Source organism: Zeus faber (assembly GCF_960531495.2).
Source record: "Zeus faber genome assembly, chromosome: 2".
Lineage (NCBI taxonomy): Eukaryota > Metazoa > Chordata > Actinopteri > Zeiformes > Zeidae > Zeus > Zeus faber.
The window spans coordinates 44,321,407-44,345,222 of NC_137189.1; the positions used below are offsets into that span (position 1 = coordinate 44,321,407).

A 23,816-nucleotide genomic window follows, 5' to 3' on the forward strand; every position below is an offset into this window, starting at 1 on the left:
TTTTTTTGGTGGTTTCACGAGATTGACCCAGTTGATGCATAACTGGATGCAGAACTCCCACACTTAAAATATGTGTGGGAGGGTGAAAACGAAAACGTGTTAAAACACACGAGAAAATATACACTGTGGCACAATGATCACTTAATCTCCTAAATATGTCACACAGCTAATCCATAACTGGTAACCCTCCCTGTGCAGAGAGCATTCTGGTAGAAAGGAAAATGCGCGCGGCAACTCTTTCCACAGGCGGTGAGGAACGGATTTCCTCATTTGAAATAACACGAGTCTTGAGTCGGAGAGGAACGCTTTTCCCTTGAAAAATGTGAGGTCAGAAACTTATTTTCAACATTTGTGGTTTTATCCATTGATATCAATATATAGTAGATACCTATGCCGAAATGGATGCATTTATGTAGATAGATATTGGATGCATTTAAATGGATGCATAAATGTAGATGGATAGGTAAACACAGACTGGTGGAAAGGAAGCCGACGTCCGTCATTAAAGTTATTTGAAACAAACACAATGGACTCTGTCAGTTTTCACCGTCGTTGAGCGCCCCGCTGCATCTCGCTGCGTCAAGAGCTCTCAGCGGCTTCGATAACAGCAATTAAATCTGAACCGTACATCTGCGCCGCTCTGGCAAATTATAGATATTTGCATTTCTTCGTCGAGGAAACGGCAGCCCGCCGCACCCGCTGCCGTCGGCTCCCTCGCTTTGAATCTATTCAATTTTTTTTTTTTTTTCTTTTGTTTTGTTTTTTCATATAGATACAGATGTCTCCCCGGGAGTCAGCCCCATTATTCTGTATTCTGTTTACTCCCAAAACGCAGGACTCCGGATTGTTAGCGCCTGCTCAACCGATCTCTATCATCCATCTCACGCTTTTACACGCACACACGCATGCACGCACACACACACGCACACAGGTTTGGCTAACTGGCTGCGGCACTATTCTGTCATCTGCAGGCTGCGACCACGGTCTCCCCACTGGCAGCCCAGGGGAGAGTCTGCAGACAAATGTAGCCGCCTTTTCCACTGCTCTACAAATGCGAAAAGTGCAGTAATTATTTCCCAAAGAAGTAGGGAGGAGGAAAAAGGACTTCAAAGACTTATATTTTCCTTTTATTTCTATATATATATATATATATGATTTTATTTATTTTAAATTAACGCACAAAAAGATGACCGTAAAAGTTTGAGATGCAAAGACAGAGCTAGAAGGTGAATTGGAGGTGTCCACGGGTACAGATGTCTTTTTGGACTTTAAGCGGAAGACCGGGAACGGACACAGAGAGGTGGGATGCGGGGCCGGAACGCTGCCTGAGAGGCCTGTATGATTCTCACAGTGAACCGGTCTCTTTTTCAGCCCCTTGCTCCTCAGCGAACACGCCACCCCGAAACGGTACTGTTGGCTTTGCGGCAAACTAGGTCTAGGGCCTTGCAGCCTCTGCAAGGTCACTTCGGGCGCCATCTCCGGCAACGCCCCTGGGGAATATCTTTATGGCTGACGAGATGAGAGTCTTCATCTTTGAATGGGCTACGGTCGTCCACGCCCAAATTCCGACGTGCGTTTCACCATTTCGGAATCTAAGACCAGCGTGAACCCGGAAGTGGAAACGATGGATTTTCTTCACGGTGCAAATAAAAGTGCGACAGTCAACCAGTTTTGGCTGATTCAACTTCTTACTGACGTGGTATGCCGTCTCGGGCGAGCTCCACAAACGTAGGGACTACTAAGGGCCGCCAGTTGCCTCTAAGTAAATTCTGTTTCATTTGCAGAAGAGGTCACGAAAGCGCTCTAGCCGGGACCGCCATATCGCGGTAATTTCACGCTTGGTTTGCAAAGCGAAGGTGGACGACGGGCGCGCGTTTAAAAATAGACCGTCCCGCACAGAGGACGTGTCATTGTCTCGATCCGTTTCACCCACGGCTACACTTTTGAAAAAGAACATCCTTCCCGAAAAAGGACGCGCGCTCGTGCAGCTACGCGGGCGTGTTACACTGGTATTTACTCTCAACTGCCCCCCTTTTTTTTTTTTGACATTTAAACATCGGCCGTTCGGCCGGGGCAGATCCGCCGAACCGAGGCCATTCAGTTCCTTGTCGCGTGTCATTTTCTCGGGGGATGTAATTTGGGGTGGCTTAACAAGGTGCCGTCGAAAAAACACGGCGCCGTTCGTACCCGTCCGCCTAATAACAGTCATTGAGCTCGTCCTTTAAACCGTTACCTTCAGGTCACGGATTTAGACGCCCACGGGCTAAATCAAATGGATTCTCAATCATCCCATCATGGGCCCGACGCAGCTTTTGAATGACAGAGCAGACAGACATCAGCCCATGCTCCTTCCTCCACAGCGTTACAACGTGCTCTTTGGATGGTTGTCGATGGACGGGTTGGCTGTGTGAAAAACACTCGAAGCTGTACGCACGTGTAGTAGGTACAAAGCACATATGGACACGGTCATTATCATGGGAAAAAAACAGACTAAAATATGTTTTTCTTGACACGTTAAAAACACTTTAACCCCGCCCCTTTTCACCCCCCTTTAGGGGCCGGTGCCTTGGAACACATTTTTCTATCGGCACAATCTCGAAGGGCAAGCACCTCCCGCAAAAGCTTTTATTCATCTGTTCCTTGACGCTGCATATTAATAATAAATGCTAATGGAATCGTTTTGTCGGCCCAGTTCTTATCTTCGGGCTCTTTTTTCGTTTGGTCATGCTGTTTTGGCGCTCTCGTTTTGTCTCAGTGTATCAAACCGCAATCCAGAACCCAGCGCCAGGCTACCAGACCATAGTGGGCGTGCAGCCGACGCCCAGCCCCAGCCTCGGCGGCGGCCAACAGAGCAATATGGGAAACCAGATGCAGGGGCTGACGGTCCACTACCCTTCAATGCCGACGTATCAGGTGCGGTGACAAGCCTCTCCTACGGGCGGAAAATTGCCAAAAACAATGATATCGGTGAAAGTGCACAAATGAGAGGGGAGACATGTGTTTCAGCCAGATTTGGATTCATGCATGTGTCCGGCCAAATAAAACACGGAGGATTAGTCTGTGATTTGCATTTGTTCGTACAATGGAGGAGGCCGCTGCTAGCGCCTCAGCAGGTTCGCTGCACAACAGGAACCAAGGGATAGCAAACAGGACTGCAAATTAAATCCAACCCCCTGAAAGTACTCTCGGTCAATGTTTCCTGAATAATGCCACATGCTTTTTTAAATTAATTTTATGTGGAACTTTAATATACATTTTAGTGGAATTCTTCCTCGACTTTTCGGCTATAGTGTTTAAATGGTACTCTGCTCAGCTCTTAGAGAGGTGATAAAGCCATTGACCGCTCCTTAGAAAACGTAAAGGAAAAGACAATCATACGTACGATATGATTATTATTTATAATTATTATTAACTATAATAACTAGTTAATTCATAATTATTTTTTTTATAATAAGTATTAATGATTTATTGTCATAACATTAATATTCATTAATTTGAATGAGATTTTAATTGATGCAGGGGGCTCTTTTTTTTGTAGACTTAAGGGGCAGTAGGGGTCTGAGGAAGAAAATCTGGTCATTTTTATTTTTCGAAATAATTTTCCATCTTTAGCAGGTTCCCGCACCCCAGGGCCCCCAGTCGGCAGGCCAGCAGATGTACCAGCAGCCGGTGATGGTGTCCTACCAGCCCGCCCAGGGGGGCGTGGCCATGGCCGGCATGCAGCCATGCTACAGCCTCCTCCCGCCGAGCCAGCATGCCACCATGAGGTAGGACCAGGACCTGACCATAAAGGTTTTCTTCTGTTAGTCTCCTGCTAAATTGTCTATTTTAAATAATCTTTATTAATGAATTTTCCTCCATAGAGTACAATTTTAGTAAATCTGTTTATTGTCTTAATCCAATCTGGGTTCACTTTGGGTTCATTCTTAGGTTGTGAAGATTAATACTGCAATGTCACCCGTTATATTTTTTTTATATTGTATATTATATTAAATTGTAATCAATGATGTTAACGTTTTGATCCCTGCATTTCAATTACATTTTTATTCTTTTAAGTGAACATTTTTAAAATGAGGGTTAGAATTAAAATTGGAATTAGAATTAAGGTATTTCCTTTCCATGAATATGTTCTTTTAACATACAGCAATACAAACAACATTCAAAATCTGCCTTTCTTCATCCTTGAGTGTGTACGAAATAAGCCAAATATTTGTCCAGGCTTGCAGTTAACTCCTTTCCGGACCGACTTAAAGAGAGAGTGCACGTGTGGCAGGAAATTAAGATAAAAAGTAAGGTGTCTTTATTAGAAAACTCCCTTCCTGCCTTTTTCTCAACCTGAGTTTGGTGAAACTCCCATTCATACAACTGCAATCCTAGTTTTGGGTCACACTGGAAATTATGGTGAAAACGGTTGAATGGTGGTAGCCTAGTGTTGGTGAGAATCTGCTTTGTATATCACTGGTTCCCATGGTGACGCTAATGCTATGATTTGCATCATCACTGGTTCAATACTAACTGCGGCTCCATTTTTGTTGTGTCGAGAAACATTGTGGTGGAAGGCATGTAGTGAAATTGGCTGTAGGTGACTTGTATATGATAATTCTTTACTCGCTATACTGTCACTGAATATATTAATAATAATTTTCAGTCTTATCTTCACCAGGATACGAGATGTGACATTTAATAATACTGCACAAGTTATCTAAAAGTATTCTCATTACAGCAGTCCCCCAGCCTGTCCTCAAACAATCGTTTCTTTTATTGCGGCCCAGACTGTATTCTCTGTAGAGTGTCGCTGAAGAGCATTCTGTCCAGGAAGAACGAGCCGATTTATTGTTTTACTTTTTAAATGTGTAAGAAAAGCACTTGGTCATTGTGTAATTTACAAGCGCTATTTTATCGATTTATCCTTTGGAGAGTCTGTGGGGTTCTGGCATTTGTCTGCGAACGCACGGGGGGGAAAAACTCAAAACCAATAAACAGAGGGGCTTTGTCTCTCATCTGTGTTTTTCCGCAGCTCCACGGTGAGTTTCGTGCCAGCTCAGGTTGTGGAGCAGATGCATTTTCCCCAGGCCGCCTCGACGTACGTTTCCCAGCAGCACCCAGGGCAGCAGTATGCAGGTACACACTCTGCCCCGCCTGTTCAGGAGGATGCACTTAAATATGGACGGGACCCTTTGAGCCGTTATGTCTCCACGTTTCCGTTACATTTAGGGCTATCAAACAATTCAAATTATGAATCACATGTACTCATATTTGGCCCTAAAGAACAATTTGCAATTCCTTGGTGGACCCCTAGGTGGAAGAAAATGGCAACTGGTGCATCTGTAGTTGGTAAACATGTTGTACACATTTGACTCTACGAGATTATGTATTTCAAGGCGTATATCCTAATCAGATAAATTTGTGCACTGTACTATAAAGTTAGCAGTAATAGTTTGCATACGATGTGATTAGTCTTGTTACGAGACAGCTACGGTGTGACTAACTGATGGAGTCATTTTGCTGCAGTAACTCAAATGCTCAACTCACATACACTATTGTGGTACTATTTTCCCACGGTTGGCAGGACTGCTTCAGGTCCCTCTTAAATTTGGAACCGTTACCTCTAATTTAGCTCTAATATCACGAGTGCATAGCATCTTTAATATGTAAACATCAACAATTTAATGTGGACCCACACTCTCTCTCTCTCTGCAACACAAACCAAAATATAAACTAAACCCATGTTGCAGGCCTGAGTAATCAGTACTCACAAACTCACAAATCCAGGGAATATTGACAGAAAAAGCAAAAGCAACTGCACACCAGCAGGAGGGAAACAGTTCTCAATAGTGGTCCAAAGGAGCTTTCCCGATTCTCACTCTTACAGTCACGGATGTCCGTCTCCTGAATCAGATAAATCAGCTTAAATAAATCAATAGCTTGTCTTAATCAATGGTTTCAAATGAAAAATGGACAGTATGTAAGCAAAGCTAGTGACTATGCGCAATTAGCATCATAACTTGTTTTTTTGCACTATAACATTTAGTGACATTATAGAAAACCATACATAAACTAGTATTCACCTTGTAGATCTTGTAGATCACAAAAAGTCCAAACCATAGGATAGCTGGTCGTCAGCCACTAAGTTATGAACGTTATTGCTCTCGTATAATATTCTTATTCAGTTAATGGTGATAATTTATTTTTGCATTTCAACACCCAGGACCTAGCAGTTTACAAAACAAGCCCCACCCCTCTACCTGAGAATGGAATTGGGTTGGCTGTTATCTTTAGGACAATCCAATCAAAGTATAGAAAACCAAGATTGAAATGTGGGACCCACTGCAGACTTTAGGTACATTTGGTGGCTTTTGACTTATTTTTTTGCACCATTTGGAAGTGAAGAATCAGAGCTTCAAAAAAAGCTGCCACTTGTGCAAATCAAGCAAATATTTTTAAAGCTATAACTTATTAATGACAAGGGTGTGGCAAAGTGTTATTCTAAGATAATCACCTTCAAAGTTTTCCCCTACCCTTGGCCTCATTCAGCCAGCTCTCAGAACGCAAATGGTTGGAGGACCAACACAGCCTGGCTACTTGTCACATGGCTACTTGACCCCCAGCTGAATGGGGACTTGACACCCTGCTGAATGGGGCAATCTTTGCATTGTTCTTGTGTTTTGAGGGAATGTTGAACATTGAACACACAATATCTTTTGTTTTTAAAAAGGCTTTTATTTAACAGTTAGTACATGTTTTATAAAAGTGGAATTATTCAGGAGTTTAAAATTGCGGACAACACAACAAAATGTAGCGTCTATCAATAATATGAGTCTCTGTATATTAGCCTTGGTGTATCATTTAATATATTTATGTGCGTATGCCAAATATCTTCAAAGTTCTTGGAGTTTTTATGTGGGCTAACCCCAATCCTACCCCAGCTACGCTCTGAGAGCCTGTTTGGGGCCTCTTTTCATTTTCTTCAGCACTATTCAGCGTCTCGGTAAGTGAACTGTGTTTCCCCATGTAATCTAACGACAATATTTAACTCCACGGTTTAACATTTTTCTACTATTTATAAATCAAACTCTGTTTCGAAAATACATTGAGAGATTCAAAAAGAAACACAAAGGAACACGAATCTGGAAAAATGTCATTTTCCTTCGGAAAAGGTTTTTTCAACTTTTTTGGCTGCTCCTGGCGATTTTAGAAACCCTCTATGCTTTCTAATGATGGACCAGCAGACATAGTTGGTCTTCAACTCAGTTTGGATATGCTGTGATCTTGTGAGTTTTTTGTCAGGTCCTGTATTGTTGGGAGGGTTGGACATGCTAACCAGGTAACCTATGGGCAAAAGATGATCTCGGTGCAGGGTTTTGACTTCACCAGGGCCATGTTCTGGTTTAATCTTGTATACTGGCAGGTTTGGCAACTTCACCACCACAACATAAGGTGTTGATTTCCATCGGTCTTGCGGTTTATGCTTTCAAGTTATCCCAACGTTCCGAATAAGGATTCTGTCACCTTCTTCCAGGGGCAGATCTCTTACACATTGGTCACAGTGTGCCTTATTTCTCAGGTGCCTCTTGCTAGCTGCCTCAGAGGCCAGCCTGTAGGCCTTCTGCAACTCACTCCTCATCCAGGCGACGTACCACTGATAAGAGGACTCATCCTCTCCATCAGGTGAGGTATCGAAGCAGATGTCAACTGGTATCCTTGCTTCCCATCCAACAATATAGTATCCAGTCGCATTATTTTTGGTACAGTTGTACATGTGTACTAGTTGACTAATATGCTAGCTCCAGCATTGCTTCTTTATGGTGTCCATGGTACCAAGCATCGCCAGGAGAGTGAGATTGAATCATTCTGGTTGGGCATCACCCTGCAGATGTTATTGAGAGGTGCGTGACTTATGGATCCCAAACATCGACAGGAGTTCCTTGATCAGCCAACTCTCAAAATCTCTGCCCTGATCAGAGCGTGCAGGTAGACCACAATGCACAGTAGTAGAGTATTTCTCCCACAGGACCTTTGCTACAGTGAGAGCTTTTTGGTCCTTGGTAGGAAATGCCTGGGCATAGTGTGTATAGTGATCTGTCACTACGAACACAATAGCAAGACCTTTGGAATCTGGCTCTATCTGCAGGAAGTCAGTACAGACTAGATCAGGGGTGGGCAAACTTTTTGGCTCAGGGGCCACATTGACTTTTAAAATTTGACAGACGGGTCGGGTCAGCACAAGATGCATATATATCAAACATAAACAGAAAAAAAGCATTATAGTGTTAATACACTTACCTTTTAGTGGGAACAGTGTTGTTGATCACCCATTTTTGCCGGTGCATCGCAGTCTGGTGTTAGTTTTGTTGTGGCAAATCTCAGAACAGATCTGAGGTGTTCATCACTCAACTGGGATCTGTGGTGTGCTTTGTTGGTGTTCATCACACTAAAAGTCTGTTCACACACATACGTAGAGCCAAACAACACCAGCATCCTCTGTGCCATCTTCTGGATGTTTGGAAATTTGGCCGCGCTTAATGAAGCATAAAACTCATCCAGTTTAAGAGAGTTGAACTTCTCCTTTAAGACGGTGTCACATTGGAGATCAATCAGTTCCAACTGCAACTCCTGTGGCGCCGTTTCAGGGTCTTGTGAGAAGGGACATGACACCAGTTGAAGTGACTTGTCAATTTTTCCAAAATCAGAGAACCGACGGCAGAATTCTTCATGCAGGTCATCCAGTGATTTCCTGTATTTTTCACATGTTGTTGGGTCTCTTTCAACGTAGCCAGTGTGGGGAAATGAGCGAATGACTTGTTTGGCATTTGCTTTGAGAATAAAGCTAGCTTGGTTTTGAAGGCTCTGACGTGTGTATGCATTTCATGCACAAACTGGTCTTTCCCTTGTTGCTTCATGTGTGTCAGTATGTCCACAGCAAAAGCTAAATCACAAATCCAATCTGTGTCACTCAGCTCAGGAAACTTGTCAGCGTTCACAAGTAGCTCCAAAAATGACATAATCTCCTGTTTGAGCTCCCACACTCGTTGACATACATTCTCCAAACTTAACCAGCGGACATTATAATGGTAAAGCAAGTCCCTGTGATCAGCGTCAGTTTCTTCAAGAAACTTAATAAACTGACGATGGGGAAGTCCCCTCACTCGAATAAAGTTAACAAGTTTTACAACTGGCTTCACCACGTGGTCAAGCTGCAATACGGATTTACACAGTGCTTCCTGGTGAATTATGCAGTCTAGGAAAATTACCTCCTGCTCAGGGTTTTCCTCTTTCACCCTCATCTGGATTCTTTGGAGCAGTCCGACGTTTTTTCCCGTCAGATTTGGCGATCCATCTGTGGTAACGTTTGCGAGCGTACTCCAAGGCAGATTGTGCCTCTTGATGACAGTCGACACACTGTCATGCAAGTCCTCTCCCCGTGTTTTCCCTTTTAGGGATTCCATGGCCAAAAACTCCTCCGTTTTCTCAAAATTGTCATTAATCCCTCTGATAAAAATTAAAAGCTGAGCGGTGTCCGTTATGTCATTACTTTCATCCAGTGCCAAAGAATATAATGTAAATGACTCCGCTTTTTGTTTAGCTTGCTAGCTAGCTTCGTCAATTAATTCAACACGGTGAGTCACTGTCCTGCGTGATAAGCAAATTTTTTCAAATTTGTTCTTGCTCCCAGGACACAAGATACGTGCTGTCTCTACCATGCACTCTTTGAGAAACTCCCTTTCGGAGAAAGGCTTGCTGGCTTTTGCTAATTTGAATGCCAGCAAATAACTTGCCTTCGTGCCTGATTCTTGGATGGCAGTTTGTCCGATAAAGGTGTTTTGTTGAGCCTGAAAGCCAGCTGCCAACCTCTGAGCGGTAGCCGTCCGTTTTGCGTTGATTGGTTGTTAGCGTAATTAGCGCGCTTGGTAGAAAAGTGTCCGACGTATGATGTATTCCTTTAAAACCGCAATCGTTTCTTGGCAAATAAGACATGAAGCCTTTGACCAGACCTAGGTAAAAAAGTATTGAGTTGTCCATTCCTTATTAAACACTCGGCACTCACCGTCGACTTTTCTTTTCTTTGGCCCACTCATTGTTGCAGATGGGTTCAGAGTAGTAGCAGACTAATAACACAAAGTAGCTCAGGCTCCACAAAATCAAGTCACTGCGCCTAATGCGCCACCTGGTGGAAACGCCAGGCATTACAGGTCAAGGTCAAATGAATGCAGTCATAATTATGAAATCTGTACCAATCTTCGGCGGGCCGTATTAAAAAGACCAACGGGCCGGATGTGGCCCGTGGGCCGTAGTTTGCCCACCCCTGGACTAGATCCAAGGGGCCATTATTAGTCATCTGATGCAACAGTAAGGCACATCAAAGGAGTGTCTTTCTAGAGATAAATCTTCCACAGTTTTAAATGTACTGCTCAATCTCAGTTGTTATGCGCAGCCAGTAAAATCTGTCTTTAATGAATTTGATGGTTCGTTCCACTTCCATGTGTCCACACTTGTCGTGCAGGGCCCTTAATACCACAGTATTAAGGCATCTCTCAGGCAAGACAAACTGTCCAATCTCCAATCCAGACTGTTTCTTTGTTATTGACTATTCCATCCTTTGACTCAAGTTTACTGCCTTCAGGGATGAGTAATGTAGTATCAAGTGGAGCGCTTTTAGCATGTGTCAACACCTTATCGGTTTTGATTGCATTTTTTCACTGGCTCAATAACTAGGTCCAAGTCTTGAGCTGTCTCTGTCTTTTGGGCTCAGCTGGTCGATGGTGCTCATACTTAGGTTTTTCTGGAAATGCATATGCTTCAGCTAAAGCTGATGCTGGAGCTCCTAGCTGCTCCTCCAGTCTGACAGGAGCATCTGGTGCTTCACTGACACAGGCTCGCTTACAGATGGCTTTGATGCTGGAGGGTAGGATGTTTGTCCAGACTTTAGCCTCTCCTTTGGCATACTGCCGGGACAGCAGGTCAACATCAATATTGTAGCACCCGGGACGATGCTGGATGGTAAAATCATAAGTGGCTAAGCAAGCCAGCGATGTCCTGTGGCATTAAGCTTGGCTGAAGTAGGCACATAAGTTAATTAGGGATCTACCGAATGTGAAATTCTATGCCTATACCGATATCGAAGTAAAAAATAACAATTTGGCTGATAGCCGATGCCGATAACAATGTTTTATCCGAGTTCCCCTGAAGCAGCATTACTTACAGTTTTTGGAGTTCCCCTGAACATAGCAACACTTAAAGTTTTCCAAGGTCCAATGAACACAGCATCACTCCCTGCTTGGATGTGGACACAGAGCCATGTCCGCGTCTTCTAAAATCCATCACGGATGGCGTACGGATTCTCTCAGACTGATAAAAAAATAAAAAAAAATCCAAAATGGGTTGCAAAATATATTGGCAGCCGTTAATATACAGTACCTGGGCGGGCTCAAGTAAAGTTGACAGTATGTGTGATGAAGCAGCCAAAACACCTTAGACGTGTGTGTTAATAATACATTAAAGTCTTACAATACATGAGCTTAAGAAGCGTCTTTGAGGCCTTTTGTTCCGTTATTCCAAATAAGTAGTCATTGGGCTTTTACCCTTTTTGTCCCTCTGCAGTTTCTGTAGTCCAAGCTGTGACCCTTTTTGTCCTTCCCGTCGCTCCGTACTTCCTTACGTACACACTAACACAGTTAAGTGTTAGCCACTCTTGCTAAAATGCGCTCCACTCCTCTCTTGTTTGAGTGGCTCTTTGAGTCATCGTTCTCATTTAATGGGCTGGGGAAGTCATGTTTTTTTAGAGGCGGAGCAACACAGTTTTCTTACCGTAGTTGTAGTTGCGGGACTTATTACTTTAACTTTGGATTTACTCTTGTTAAAGGAGATTTTGTTGTGGTCATATTTTTTTACTTGTGGAACACTTTTGTTCATCTTTTTTACACCGGGTCATGTGGAAGTATTTTCTAAGAAGAGCAAAATATACCCGAATAACCAGCTAACCAGTGTTTCAGCTACCACCTAAAATACTGTCAGCTCCCACATGTGGAAAACACAGGATAAACATCAGCCACAGCCATCAGGGAATGTCATCTTATTTGCCGATAGACCGATGGCAGTCAACAAGGCGAATATCGGCCGATACTGATGTATGGCCGATAAATCGGTCCGTCCCTAAAATTAACAGGTTATTGTCAGTTTTCACAGTTGACTTCCCATCATACAGGTAATTGTGAATCTTGCAAATTACAGATGGAGGGAGGGAGGGAGACAGGTCCCGATCTATACCTGATCTAAGGTCTCCTTAGATCGCCTTCTCTCCTCTTCTCCCGTGATACGCTTATTATTTTACAAATTACTTGTTTTTTTTTTTTTCAGTTGGTGAACGTTGGCACTGAACGTTAATATAGGTTTTATAAAAAAAAAAAAAAAAAAGCAAAACAACACTGGGGCGTTGGGCAAGTAATGTAATCTGTGTACACCCGAACCCCGCGTAACACCGGTCACACCAGTGACACTGATAACCCGCGGCAACCCTTGTTCAAATGGATAGAATACGAGGGGCAAATGAAGGCTGTCTTCTCGTTGTCCTCCTCATAGCTATCAGATAGTAGCCACTCCACAGATCCAATACCGAGAACCACTTGATTCCTGACAGGCAGTTAAGGCATCATTGATGCGAGGCATTGTGTACTGGTCCAGTAAAGTGCGACTGTTGAGGGTTCTGTAGTCAATACAGATTCTAATACTTTCTTTCTCTTTGCTGACAACTCCGATCGGAAAGGTGCAGGGTTTACGGGACTCCTAAAATCCCAGATGCCAGCAGCTGTGTCACACATCGTCGATGTCTGCTGGTACCAATCTGCGTGACCTTTCACTAATGGTCTGGGGTCATACAGGAATATGTGTCCCACCACAGCAAAATTCGGCATCTCACGCATTTCTTAAATCGCCAGGAGCAACCAAATAAGTTGAAATAACCTTTCTTGGAGGAAAATGAGATTTTTCCAGATTCGTGTTCCTTTGTGTTTTTTTTATCTCGTTTATCTCTTCTAACGTATTTTCAAAACCGAGTTTGATTCATAAATAGTAGATAAATGTTAAACGATGTAGTTAAATATTCCTGTTAGATTACATGGGGAAACAGTTCACTTACGGGATGTGGAACAGTGCCGAATAACGGCGATCGATCGTTTCTTTTAAAGCAACCATCCAGGTGAAGATCATTCATCCATATTCCATGTGATGTGAAGTCACAATGTGAAACCGTTTTGATAGAATTCAATCTTAAAATCATACAACTTTTACACCCTTCAGAGCCACTGTTGTGAAACCACGAAGAAGAAAAAACGTTCGCGTCACTCACCTACGTCACTTCCGTAAACAGACGGTTAAAGCGCAGCACGGGGGTGTTTCGGTCTCACTTGTCTGTGAAAACTTTCTTCTCCGTATCGTTATGGATTACGCGAAGCGGGTGGAGGAAGCTCTGAATCATATTTGGGACCTTAATCTGACCAGTGCGATAGATCCAAGTCACTGTTAGAAGCGCGTACTGGACTTCATTTTCCGCGATGACAGTTCTCCCACAGCGACGCGGAGAATGACAGCGCTGCTGAATCTGATATTACTCCGGACTTGGAGAACATCTCAAACAGCGGATTTCAAACTTAATGTGACGATGAAAGGGAATATTTTCAAGAACTCCGGGGGAGATCAACGATATATCCGTTGTTGTTACAACGGAAGAAGTTGATGACGTGATGAAGTCCGTTGAGGTTGGTGACAGATTTTCAGATTTCAGATTTTCTGAGACTCATATTATTGATAGACTATATTTTGTTGTGTTGTGATTATCTCAGAATCACAGTTTGCCACACCCTTGTCATTAACAAGTCATAGCTTTAAAAATATTTGCTTGATTTGCACAAGTGACACCTTGTTTGGAAGCTCTGATTCTCCATTTTTAAATGATGCGAAAATGTGGTGTTCCACCCCCTTGACCAAGTCAACGTCCCACTCATGCACAGAGAATACATTTTGTCTCTCAGCTAGCTTCTGGCAAAGCCAATTTTTCCAATCTACAGAGATTGGGGTTTCACCAAAATCAAATAGATCTTGGTCTATAGCATCTGTTGGGCGATTAGGTGGTTCGACTGGGATGTATCTACTGCATACATTTCTTCAACTAGGGTTCCAACTGGTATGGAGGTTTTCTTCTGAGACTCATTATGAATGACTACTGTGAAGTAGTTGGTGTCTTTATCGGCATTCGAGAGCACACCCAGCTGTACAAGCCCGCCAGCTGGGAGTGACCGGGCAGTGGCTGCATCAATCACCACAATGTCGTTTGACGTAGGAGTTGGTCAGTCTTTTTTGCAGATGGCGCAATACCTTTCACCTGGGGCTTTTGAGAATGGACCAGGTCCTTGCCATTTCACTTGTCCAACTATGTAATCTATTGGCACTGATTGAGAGAACTGAGCCTGCGCACTGACTGGTGCATAAACTCTGGCGCAGTGCACCTTGAAGCAATATGGCCATTTACTCTGCATCGGTAGAAAAAGTGTTTATCAGACTCCCTGGAAACTGCACTTTGAACGGAACATATATAGGGCTGGAAGCTGCTTTGCATCAACTGGTTTGGGTCATGGTCGTTCTCTGATCATGTGCTGTGCATTTCACAGACATTACACTTATTCTATCTTCTAGTGCTTTCGCTTGTTACTGTATTTCAAGTTCAAGAGATTATTTGCCACATACAGTACATATACATATGGTCATACATATATGCAGTGAATGTCATGACACCTGGTGATTACATACAAATACATAAATGTGCATAATTGACGTGAGGTGCTCACGCAGGCGGCCACAAGGGGCGGCGTCACAATCCCAATTCTGGGTCATTGTGTTACTCATTTTTCTGTGTTTTCTTTTCCATTCGACCACTTAGGTGACAACCAAATGGCGGCTGGTGCTGTGGATTCGTTCGCTCACCCATCTTAGTTTTGAATTCTTGAATCTGCGCTGTAAGTTCACTCAGTAGGGCCAACTCAGGCTCCATTTCTTTCTCTGCCTGTACTGTGTGCACGTTCCGACTATTTTTGGGTGCTCCTAGGCTTTGTTTAGCAGACTGGTGGCCTTGTTCACAAATTTCTCTGCAGCAGGCTCATGAATGTAGGAGGATCATCTCTCTACTCCCTAACTTTCAACTGAAGTAACAGGAGGTCGGAGGTTGAACCTCTAATAAGCTGCTCAACTCTGGCTTTGTAAGCTGCGCTAACTGGGAGGCCACCTTAGGGGCTAAGGTGATAAGGGATAAGGGACATCTCTAATCTTTGCAGGAATTCTTACAACCAGGCTTCTGTTGGGGGGATCTGAAGGAAAAGTAGAGGTCTTCCCCTGACTCAGACGTACCCGAGATGCTCTCTATTGCCTGGATGTACTCCATTGGTCTAGCATCAGGATGAGTCATACGCACAACCCGAATGATCTAAGGCGGGGCCTTTGAGACTCCAAAGTATCCTTCTTTGTTTCTCCTTCTCAGAGAAGTCGCCTTCCTTCCTACCATGAACTTTGCCTGTTCTAACCAGCTGTGTAGGCATTCTTCTCCTGTCGGAGTGGGACTGACTCTAGAGAAAGTCCTCAGAAGTGTTACTGTCTAGCGGTTAACTGGTTCTGCCCCAAACATTGCCAACTGCACGAATGATATACAGAGGGCTGCTTTTCCCTGCCGAATTGGGGATTGCATAATATCTGGATATCGTCATTGTTTTTCCCTCATTCTGAAGAAGTTTGAGTAATTTCTCTGTGAAATCATTTGAGCTACCGGTGTTTTGGAGCTCTACAGTGATCAGCCATAACATTCAAACCGCCACTTATAACCACTTATATTGTGTAGCTCCACCTCGTGCCTCCAAAACAGCTCTGACCCGTCGAGGCCTGGACTCCACAAGACCTCTGAAGGTGTCCTGTGGTATCTGTCACCAAGACGTTAGCAGCAGATCCTTTAAGTCCTGTAAGTTGCGAGGTGGGGCCCCCATGGATCAGGCTTGTTGTTCAAGCACATCCCACAGATGTCGATCAGATCGGACCCTAACCCCTCCCATCCACATGATGTAGAAGAAAAAGTGATTCATCGGCCACCTTCTTCCATTGCTCGATGCTCCAGTTCTGACGCTCACGTGCCCATTGTAGGCGCTTTCAGCAATGGACACGGGTCCATTGCATGGACACTCTGAGCGGTCTGCAGCTACACAGTCCCATACGCAGCAAGCTGCGATGCACTGTGTGTTGTGACTCCTTTGTATCATAGCAGCATTAACTTTTTCAGCAATTTGTGCTACAGTAGCTCTTCTGTGGTATTGGACCAGACGGACTAACCTTCGCTCCCCACTTGCATCAATGAGCCCATTGATGTTGAGAGTGAAACATGTTGCCCCTTACTCTGACTTTGCCCACGGCTTTGATAGTTGCTTTGATAGCTGTTTCTTCTATAACATCTACTGTGATGTCGTCCGGCACTCCATATATTAAAAGGACATGTTCTACTTCTACTCCCCCTACTCTGCACCAGATCAAGCTGTGATGAACTGCACGTTTTGCTTTCCATACTTGCAACATGCTGAAAGTGTTGTTACTTGTGTTGTCATATAAAACAATGAAAGTTATATCCCAGCAGTGCCTCCAATTATGTTAACATACTGTACACCATATAGCTATATAATATTAGGTGAACCTGCTCAGTGTAGTAGTACTATGGGCGGAGCCCTGGGTACAGTTTCAAATTGAATGGCGCTTTTACCTATACTTATAAATAAACATAAATTAATAAGATTCTTATCACCTTTGTTTTACCTCATTATGAACATTAAGGAAGTATGATAAAGGCATATGCCTCTTATTTTATTTTTATGTTGTGTATTCATTTTATATACCCTGTTATACAGTTATTACCAAGCACAAATTACCTATGATGAACAATGACACTACAAGTATACTTTAAATGCAATAAAACAAAATTTTATTCTTTATTAGTCCAGTTTTAGTACACAAAACCATATTACTGTAGCATCACTTGTAAATGGAAGGCAAATTGAAATAATACCCTTTCAAGATTCAAGAGGTTTATTCGTCACATACATATACATACTTTCATACATATATGCAGTGAAATGTAATGCACTATATAATCACCCTATATTAATAAACACAAAATAATTATTAGTTCCCTTCAATAACTTCAAGTAGCTTTAAAATTTTAAGCGATTATCTCTAATTAGGCTCTAATATCACAAGTGTATAGCATCTTTAACATGTTAACACATAAACAATATAATGTGGGCCCACACCCACACACACTCACTCTGCAACACAAACAAAACATATAAATAAAACCCCTGTTGCAGGCCTGAGTAGTGGCTGGAGAGCGTAGAGGCCTAAAAACTGTCATGGTCGCTTTGCTTGTTCACCAAGCAATAAACAAAAAGGGCAAGTGCAGGTTTATCAATACTCACAAATTCAGGGAATATTCCAAGAGACAGATGAGGGCAGAGCGCAGGAAAAACAGCAGCAGCGGTCTGCAGGAGCACACCAGCAGGAGGGAAACAGTTCTCCATCGTGATCCAAAGGAGCTTTCCTGATCCTCACTCCTATCGGTCTCCTGAATCAGATAAATCACGGCTCCATCCTTTGACCTTTTTAAACTGTAAATATTATGACTTTTACATTTTTATACATTTTATCTATCCGTATATATTTTTTACCAGATGTATACATTTTGAACTTTTCTTTTTTATTATTATTATTATTATTATTATTATTATTATTATTATGATTATTATTATGACAAAAATGCACAGGGATAACATTTCAATGAGGAATTATAATTAAGGTGAATCACATGTGTGATTTATATGTGTGAACCGTCCGTATCCGGACACGTCTGCGTACGCGGCTCTCCGTGCTCCCCCATCGAAGAACCTTCCCTGTTCCTCAAAATAAAACAACTGGAACACAGAGGAGCGCTGTTTTTTGTTGTTTTATTTGGAGGAACGGGGCGCACGGAGAGCTGTGGATGCGGACTATTCATACAGATAAAAAACATTTGTGATTATCCCCTTATTTACAATTCCTTCTTGAAATGTTATCCCTGTTCATTTTTATTCGCCTCTATCTGTTTTATCCTGTCATTGTGACGCACACCGACCCCGGGGCAAAAAGTGCCGCCTTGTTCATGCTGAATTGGAGCATTCTTTCTGTTTGGATTACCCTTTTCTGTTCGTGTTCACATGTTGTTATGATGAGAGACAGAGAGCGAAGGAGACATCACTCACACACACACACACACGCGCACGCACGCACGCACGCAGACACACACACACACACACACACACACACACACACACACACACACACACACACACACACACACACACACACACACACACACACACACACACACATCCGTAATGAGGTTGGACAAAGGGCTGGTGATGGCGTCCACCCACAGCGTGGCCAGTAAACACGTTTAATTGACTATGTTGCGGTCCGGCATAACAAGCCCAGTAAAATCCACAGATATCCTCTGCAGTCCTTGCGGCCGCTTGTCGCACGGCTGCAGATAATTCGTAAACACGATGACGCAAAACACCCAAGTCTGAGCTTTGTGTCACAGCCGCCTAATTACATTCACACAGTCACTTCATAATAAATTGCCAAAAAAGAATAATCGCATAGTTTGAGTGAAAAAACAATTTTTCATTCACATCAACAGCTTGTTTTTTTCACCCGAAGCAACGCCCTTAAACCCCACCTCCAGTATTTTTTATTTTTTTGTCTTTTTGAGCTATTTAATGTTTTTCTACACCTCTCCCTGCTGCGATTGATTCCGCTGTCACGGCCATACGATTTTGACAAATGACTGATACTCGCACCTGAAGTCTAAGAGGTGAAACTCGGTACTTCGCAAAAAGTGACGGAGAGGTATCCAAGCGGCCACGCCCACTCAGTGTGAAACTGAGTCTGTTTGCCTCTGAGTGACAGCCTGTCGACGAGAAGTCTATTGAGCGAATTGATCGTGAGGTATAGAATCCTCCACCTCAAAAACCTTTCAGATGTGTTAAACAAAAACACCGGCACTAGTGATCTTTTGAAAGTAATTTATTGGAAAACATAGTTTATTGCCCAGCCAAATGTCAAGCAAGAACATAATTGTTATTTTAATATACAGTATATATATATATATGAATATATTTATATTCATATATATATACATATAATATCATTATTTGACATTGAAAAAGGGTCCAAATAGAATTTACCTGGATGGCGTACTTCATCTGGTGAAACGTGGTCGTTGTAATTTGTAGTCTTATCGTAAATTGGTAGATGTTGAATTGGGGGGATTGGTTGCATGTGGCCTTTGTGCCTAAAATATTCTAGTCTATAAGGTTTTTTTTTTAAATTTGTTAAAATAGATGTACACGTCTGTGAAAGTGACATTTAAATAAGGGACAGAGGGTAATGACATCATCGTGTATCCTTTTTTACTCTTTTTTACTTTACCAATATATTCTAATTTGGTGCGCAATTTTGTTGACGAAAACCACGATAATAAAAATCTTTTAGACCCCAAATGTGCCTAGACATGGGATCTGAAATCAAAGAGGGAGTTTTAGTCGGAACGACGAGTTTGCGCAGCTCGCAATTTTCATGTTTATTATTGTGGCTGTATCGGCAGGGCTCCTCCCAGCGCCCCCCGGTGGTGGGATGGTCATGATGCAGCTGTCCACACCCCCCATCCACCAGCCCCGCCCTCACTCCCCCTGCCAGAGGAAACAAGGCGGCTACAAGCAGCCCGGCCCCGAGAACCAGCATCGCAGCTACAGGCCCATGGAGTCCATGACGCCCCTGGACCACTCCCAGGTATGATGCACACGGATGCTGCAGACACACGTGAGCCAGTCCAATCGAGTCAACTCCACATTATTTATCGGTGACACATTTTAAGGGGCTCAATTAATGATCCCTGGTGTTCCCCTCCTTCGCCGCCGACTGCTTCCCCATCTACAAAACGCGCCTTCTCATAGTTGGGGGACGGTACTTTCATCTTAATACATATCAAATCTCTAAGGGCTTGGTCATTCGAAATATCTGTATCAGATTAAACAAGTGTAAGTCTACACAAATTGCCTCTTGCTCTTTTAACACCGAAGCCCTCTATTACCAGCGAAGTGTGTGTGAGCCCGAAGCACAAGACAAAATATCTCAAGTTGATGGTCCAACGTCCAACGATGAGCACACACAAAAAATGTTTTTTTTGTTTTTTTTTGGCCTGGCGGGCTGATACTGTACATATTCTGGTCCCAAATACGTTTTCCGTTGACGACCGGACGCCATTAGTGTCGAGCCCAGGGTTCCACCTGGAACTAGAACTTCATCTGCTTGAGGTGTCTGCTTTAAATGGTCTCCCGCACAAATGTGTGGTGAGAGCTCAGCCGAGTCGTAAAGCAAGGAGCCAGTCGCTGTTTACCGTACATTAATGTTGTTTGTTCTGTTTTGTTTCCAGAGCGGCATCCGGCCGGGCAGCCGCACTCTCTCTCCTTCGCCGGCGCTCTCTCATTCGCACGGGCACCCAGGCGGCCTCAAAGGACTCCACTCAGCCGTTTCAGCAATCCCCATCATGGCCCAACAACACCACCACCACCACCAGCAGCAGCACCACCGCCTCCCCGCGGCCTTTTGCCCCAATGGACAAGGTCAGTTGCACGCACGTTAAAAACGTCGGCGTGGAAAGACGGGGTTTCATGGAGTCCTTTCAACGTTGTTACGATGTGCGGTTTGCACGTTGAGCTCCACAGCCTTCCTCTGGAGACAACACCTTGCAGTAAATGGGATCCGGGGTGGGATATGACCAACTCCTCGATCCGTCGCTGGTTACCAGTTTCCCAGTGAGGGCAAAGACACACAGTTGGATGTCCAAGTAGCTCAGGTCACATGACACCGGCGCTGTCTACGGAGGAAGGCTGGGATCAGCAACTCGCAACTGTCAACAAGGTGTTTCCATCCATCCTCGTCCGTACGAAGCCAGGTGTCTGCAGGTCCTGGAAAAGCCTTGAATTCAGTTTTACAAATATAAGGGCTTCATACGTACCTGCTGTGTTTACCTGTTAGAGGTAAACATTACTAGATCACCACAACTCACTTTGAACATACTAGTTGGATCTGTTGCACTTTGTAGTTCCTGCTGTCACTTGCCTTGCTATCTGACCTCAAATAAACTGTTGATAGAACCAAACCGTCGAGCTGATAACATAACATCACATAACACAACTCATTATTACATGTGATTTTATCCTGTCTGTCTGTCTCTGTCTGTCTGTCTGTCTGTCTGTCTGTCTGTCTGTCGATAACCTTTCCTGTTTCACTTAAAACCTACCCCTCTGTACCGCATACATGTGTACAGTACATCCTTGCAGAATACGAGAGAGATGATGATTTGTCCAAAAAAAACAGTCTTTAATTGAGCTAAAGTTTGTCATCAAAAAGATTCTTAACATTTGTTTTACCTCCGCTCAGGTGAAATGCACTATTCCCTCCTGGGCCAGCCTCTCCAGTGCAAAGCCTCGATGGGACCACCGCTCCTCCACGCAGCGCACGTGGTGGCCAACAACCAGGCAAGAACCCCACGCGCGCACGCACACACATACATATACACATATACACATCACACGCACACGCACACGCACACGCACACGCACACATACACACACACACACACACATACACATACACACACACACACACACACACACACACACACACTATAAACAGGACGTGATGTTTGGTGGTTGTTCCCTTCCCCGTCCTCAGGGTCCTCTGGGGGTGTGGTGTAACATGGGCCAGGGGAAGGCCGGCAGGAAGGCCCTGTCCGCAGACATCAGCGTCGGGCAAATGGGTAACGTGGCATTTACGGAGACGTTTTTCAACAGTGGGGTTTTGTGCTTTTGACACAGGAAAGATGCAGTATACGCTGCTTTGACATATGAAGTTTTTCTGCCTAGTCCTTCCCGAAAAATTGCAATCGGCAAAACTACACCATATTGAGCTGTTTCTATTTTTTGTCCTCCCTGTTGACACATATGAGGGGGACAGAATATTAGAAACACTTCTGGATATAAGGCAGCTCGGTACACCACCAGCTACCTCCATGATAAAACATATCATGGGGGGGGGGGTATCAATTATCAGTCTTAAATAAATTTAAAACTTAAAATAATTTTCAGACAGTATTCATTTAGATTTTGAGTGTTTAATGAAAATGTAAAATTATAAGGACATCTTGGCGGGGCTGCGCCAGTGCTGCGCCAAATCCTGACAGCAAGCGCCTGGGTTAGGTGGAGAGGCGCAACAGGGGAGGGTTTCCTACATAATAATATCACGCTAACTGCGTGTGCATATATGTATGACCATATGTATATGTATGTGACCAATAGTCTCTTGAACTTGACTATAAGTGCAGGTGTCTGTGAATTGGGTGGCCAATTTTGCACCAAATGTATGAATACAACCTGATTGAAAAACTGTCCAAATTGCACCGGCGCACAGAGGCGCTGCTCTGCGCGGCGGCGCCATCAGCGGAGCATTTCACCGTTGGCGGCTGCTTTGTGAGTCAGACGCTCGCTCTTTCTGTTATTTGCGCCGCTTTAGCGCCCGCAAAAGCCGCGCAAACCTTTTGTGAACCGGCCCCCGAGTGTATATGTACAGTATAAAAACTTGTGATCATGTCCATTGCTTTTTCTTTAAACCTAAACCCTATTTTTCGATCATTGGGAGTCACAACCTGAAAGAATCTCTTTAATTTATTAAAAAGTATTTTTTTTTTTTCAAGTTTTCTTTTCCTCATCTCATTTCATCAGCGTCTGAACGCAGTTGGAAGGGCAGGGAGGACGTCACTTGCATAGGACGGAAAAGGTTTGATATTTTCGGAGCGGACGCAAAAGCAAAGCCGGACCACGTCAGATCCCGAAGCTGTCGAGCGTATCTAGCAGATTTACCGCTGTTAACAATCTTACTTCAATTTTCTCGGGTACGTGGGAAGTGCCTCGGCGCTTTTGCTTCGCCGCGTCCCAAAGCGACGCGGAGACGAGCGCGTAAGCAGAATAAAGTCCAAGCGCGGGCAGAACGCAGGCCCGGCGGTGGAACCTGCGGCCCCCGAGCGCCCGCCAATCTGCTGATTACCACAAAGCGCAGCGCTGGACTCGACAGGAACGTTTTTATTTATTTATTTTGTTATTTTCCAGGTGTTCTTATCAGCAGATCGTCACCATCGGCAGCAACCGGCAAACAGGCTGTCGTTTGAATCGAGCGTCAGCGGCTGCATCATCATAACATTGCTCACAGGGGAATAGCCAGTTGTCAGTTGTCAGAATGTCAGCCTCTCGGGCGGCGCTGAAATTCGCCTTAGTCTCGGATTGATGGTCGACAATTTCGATAAATTATCCCCGTAAAGAGTCGGTTCCCCGCAGAGAGCACATTAAAAAAAAAAGTTGGGGGGGGGGTCTTAGAGCTTGAGAGAAGCGGCATATTTTAAACGGTTGAGAACAATAAGGTAAGACTTTGTCGTCACGCAGCTCTGCGGAATGCTCAATTCTGATTGGGCGACAGCGGCAGCGTATTCTTTTAAGAAGCCGTGCAGTCAGGGGGAGGCAGCGCCTCACCTGGGCTAACACGAAAAAAAAATATATATATTTTTTTTTTGTTCTGTAATTTATACGTTTTTTTCCCTTTTGGTTGTTTGTTTATGTATCGTTTCGCGCTTATACCATTGTAATCACAGT

The 23,816-nt window shown here is 43.8% G+C and overlaps 1 protein-coding gene across 1 annotated transcript in view; it reads left to right on the forward strand.

The window, feature by feature from the left end:
• Window positions 1-23,816, forward strand: part of LOC307247803 (R3H domain-containing protein 1-like) — a gene marked incomplete at both ends in the record, with an annotated part of 66,429 nt that overhangs the window by 26,643 nt on the left and 15,970 nt on the right. The window contains 7 exons of the mRNA XM_080023924.1: window positions 2,756-2,913; window positions 3,616-3,767; window positions 5,018-5,121; window positions 19,718-19,902; window positions 20,546-20,735; window positions 21,556-21,653; window positions 21,850-21,934. Of these exons, the coding sequence (XP_079880050.1) occupies window positions 2,756-2,913; window positions 3,616-3,767; window positions 5,018-5,121; window positions 19,718-19,902; window positions 20,546-20,735; window positions 21,556-21,653; window positions 21,850-21,934 (972 nt within the window). The remainder of the gene's footprint in view (window positions 1-2,755; window positions 2,914-3,615; window positions 3,768-5,017; window positions 5,122-19,717; window positions 19,903-20,545; window positions 20,736-21,555; window positions 21,654-21,849; window positions 21,935-23,816) is intronic.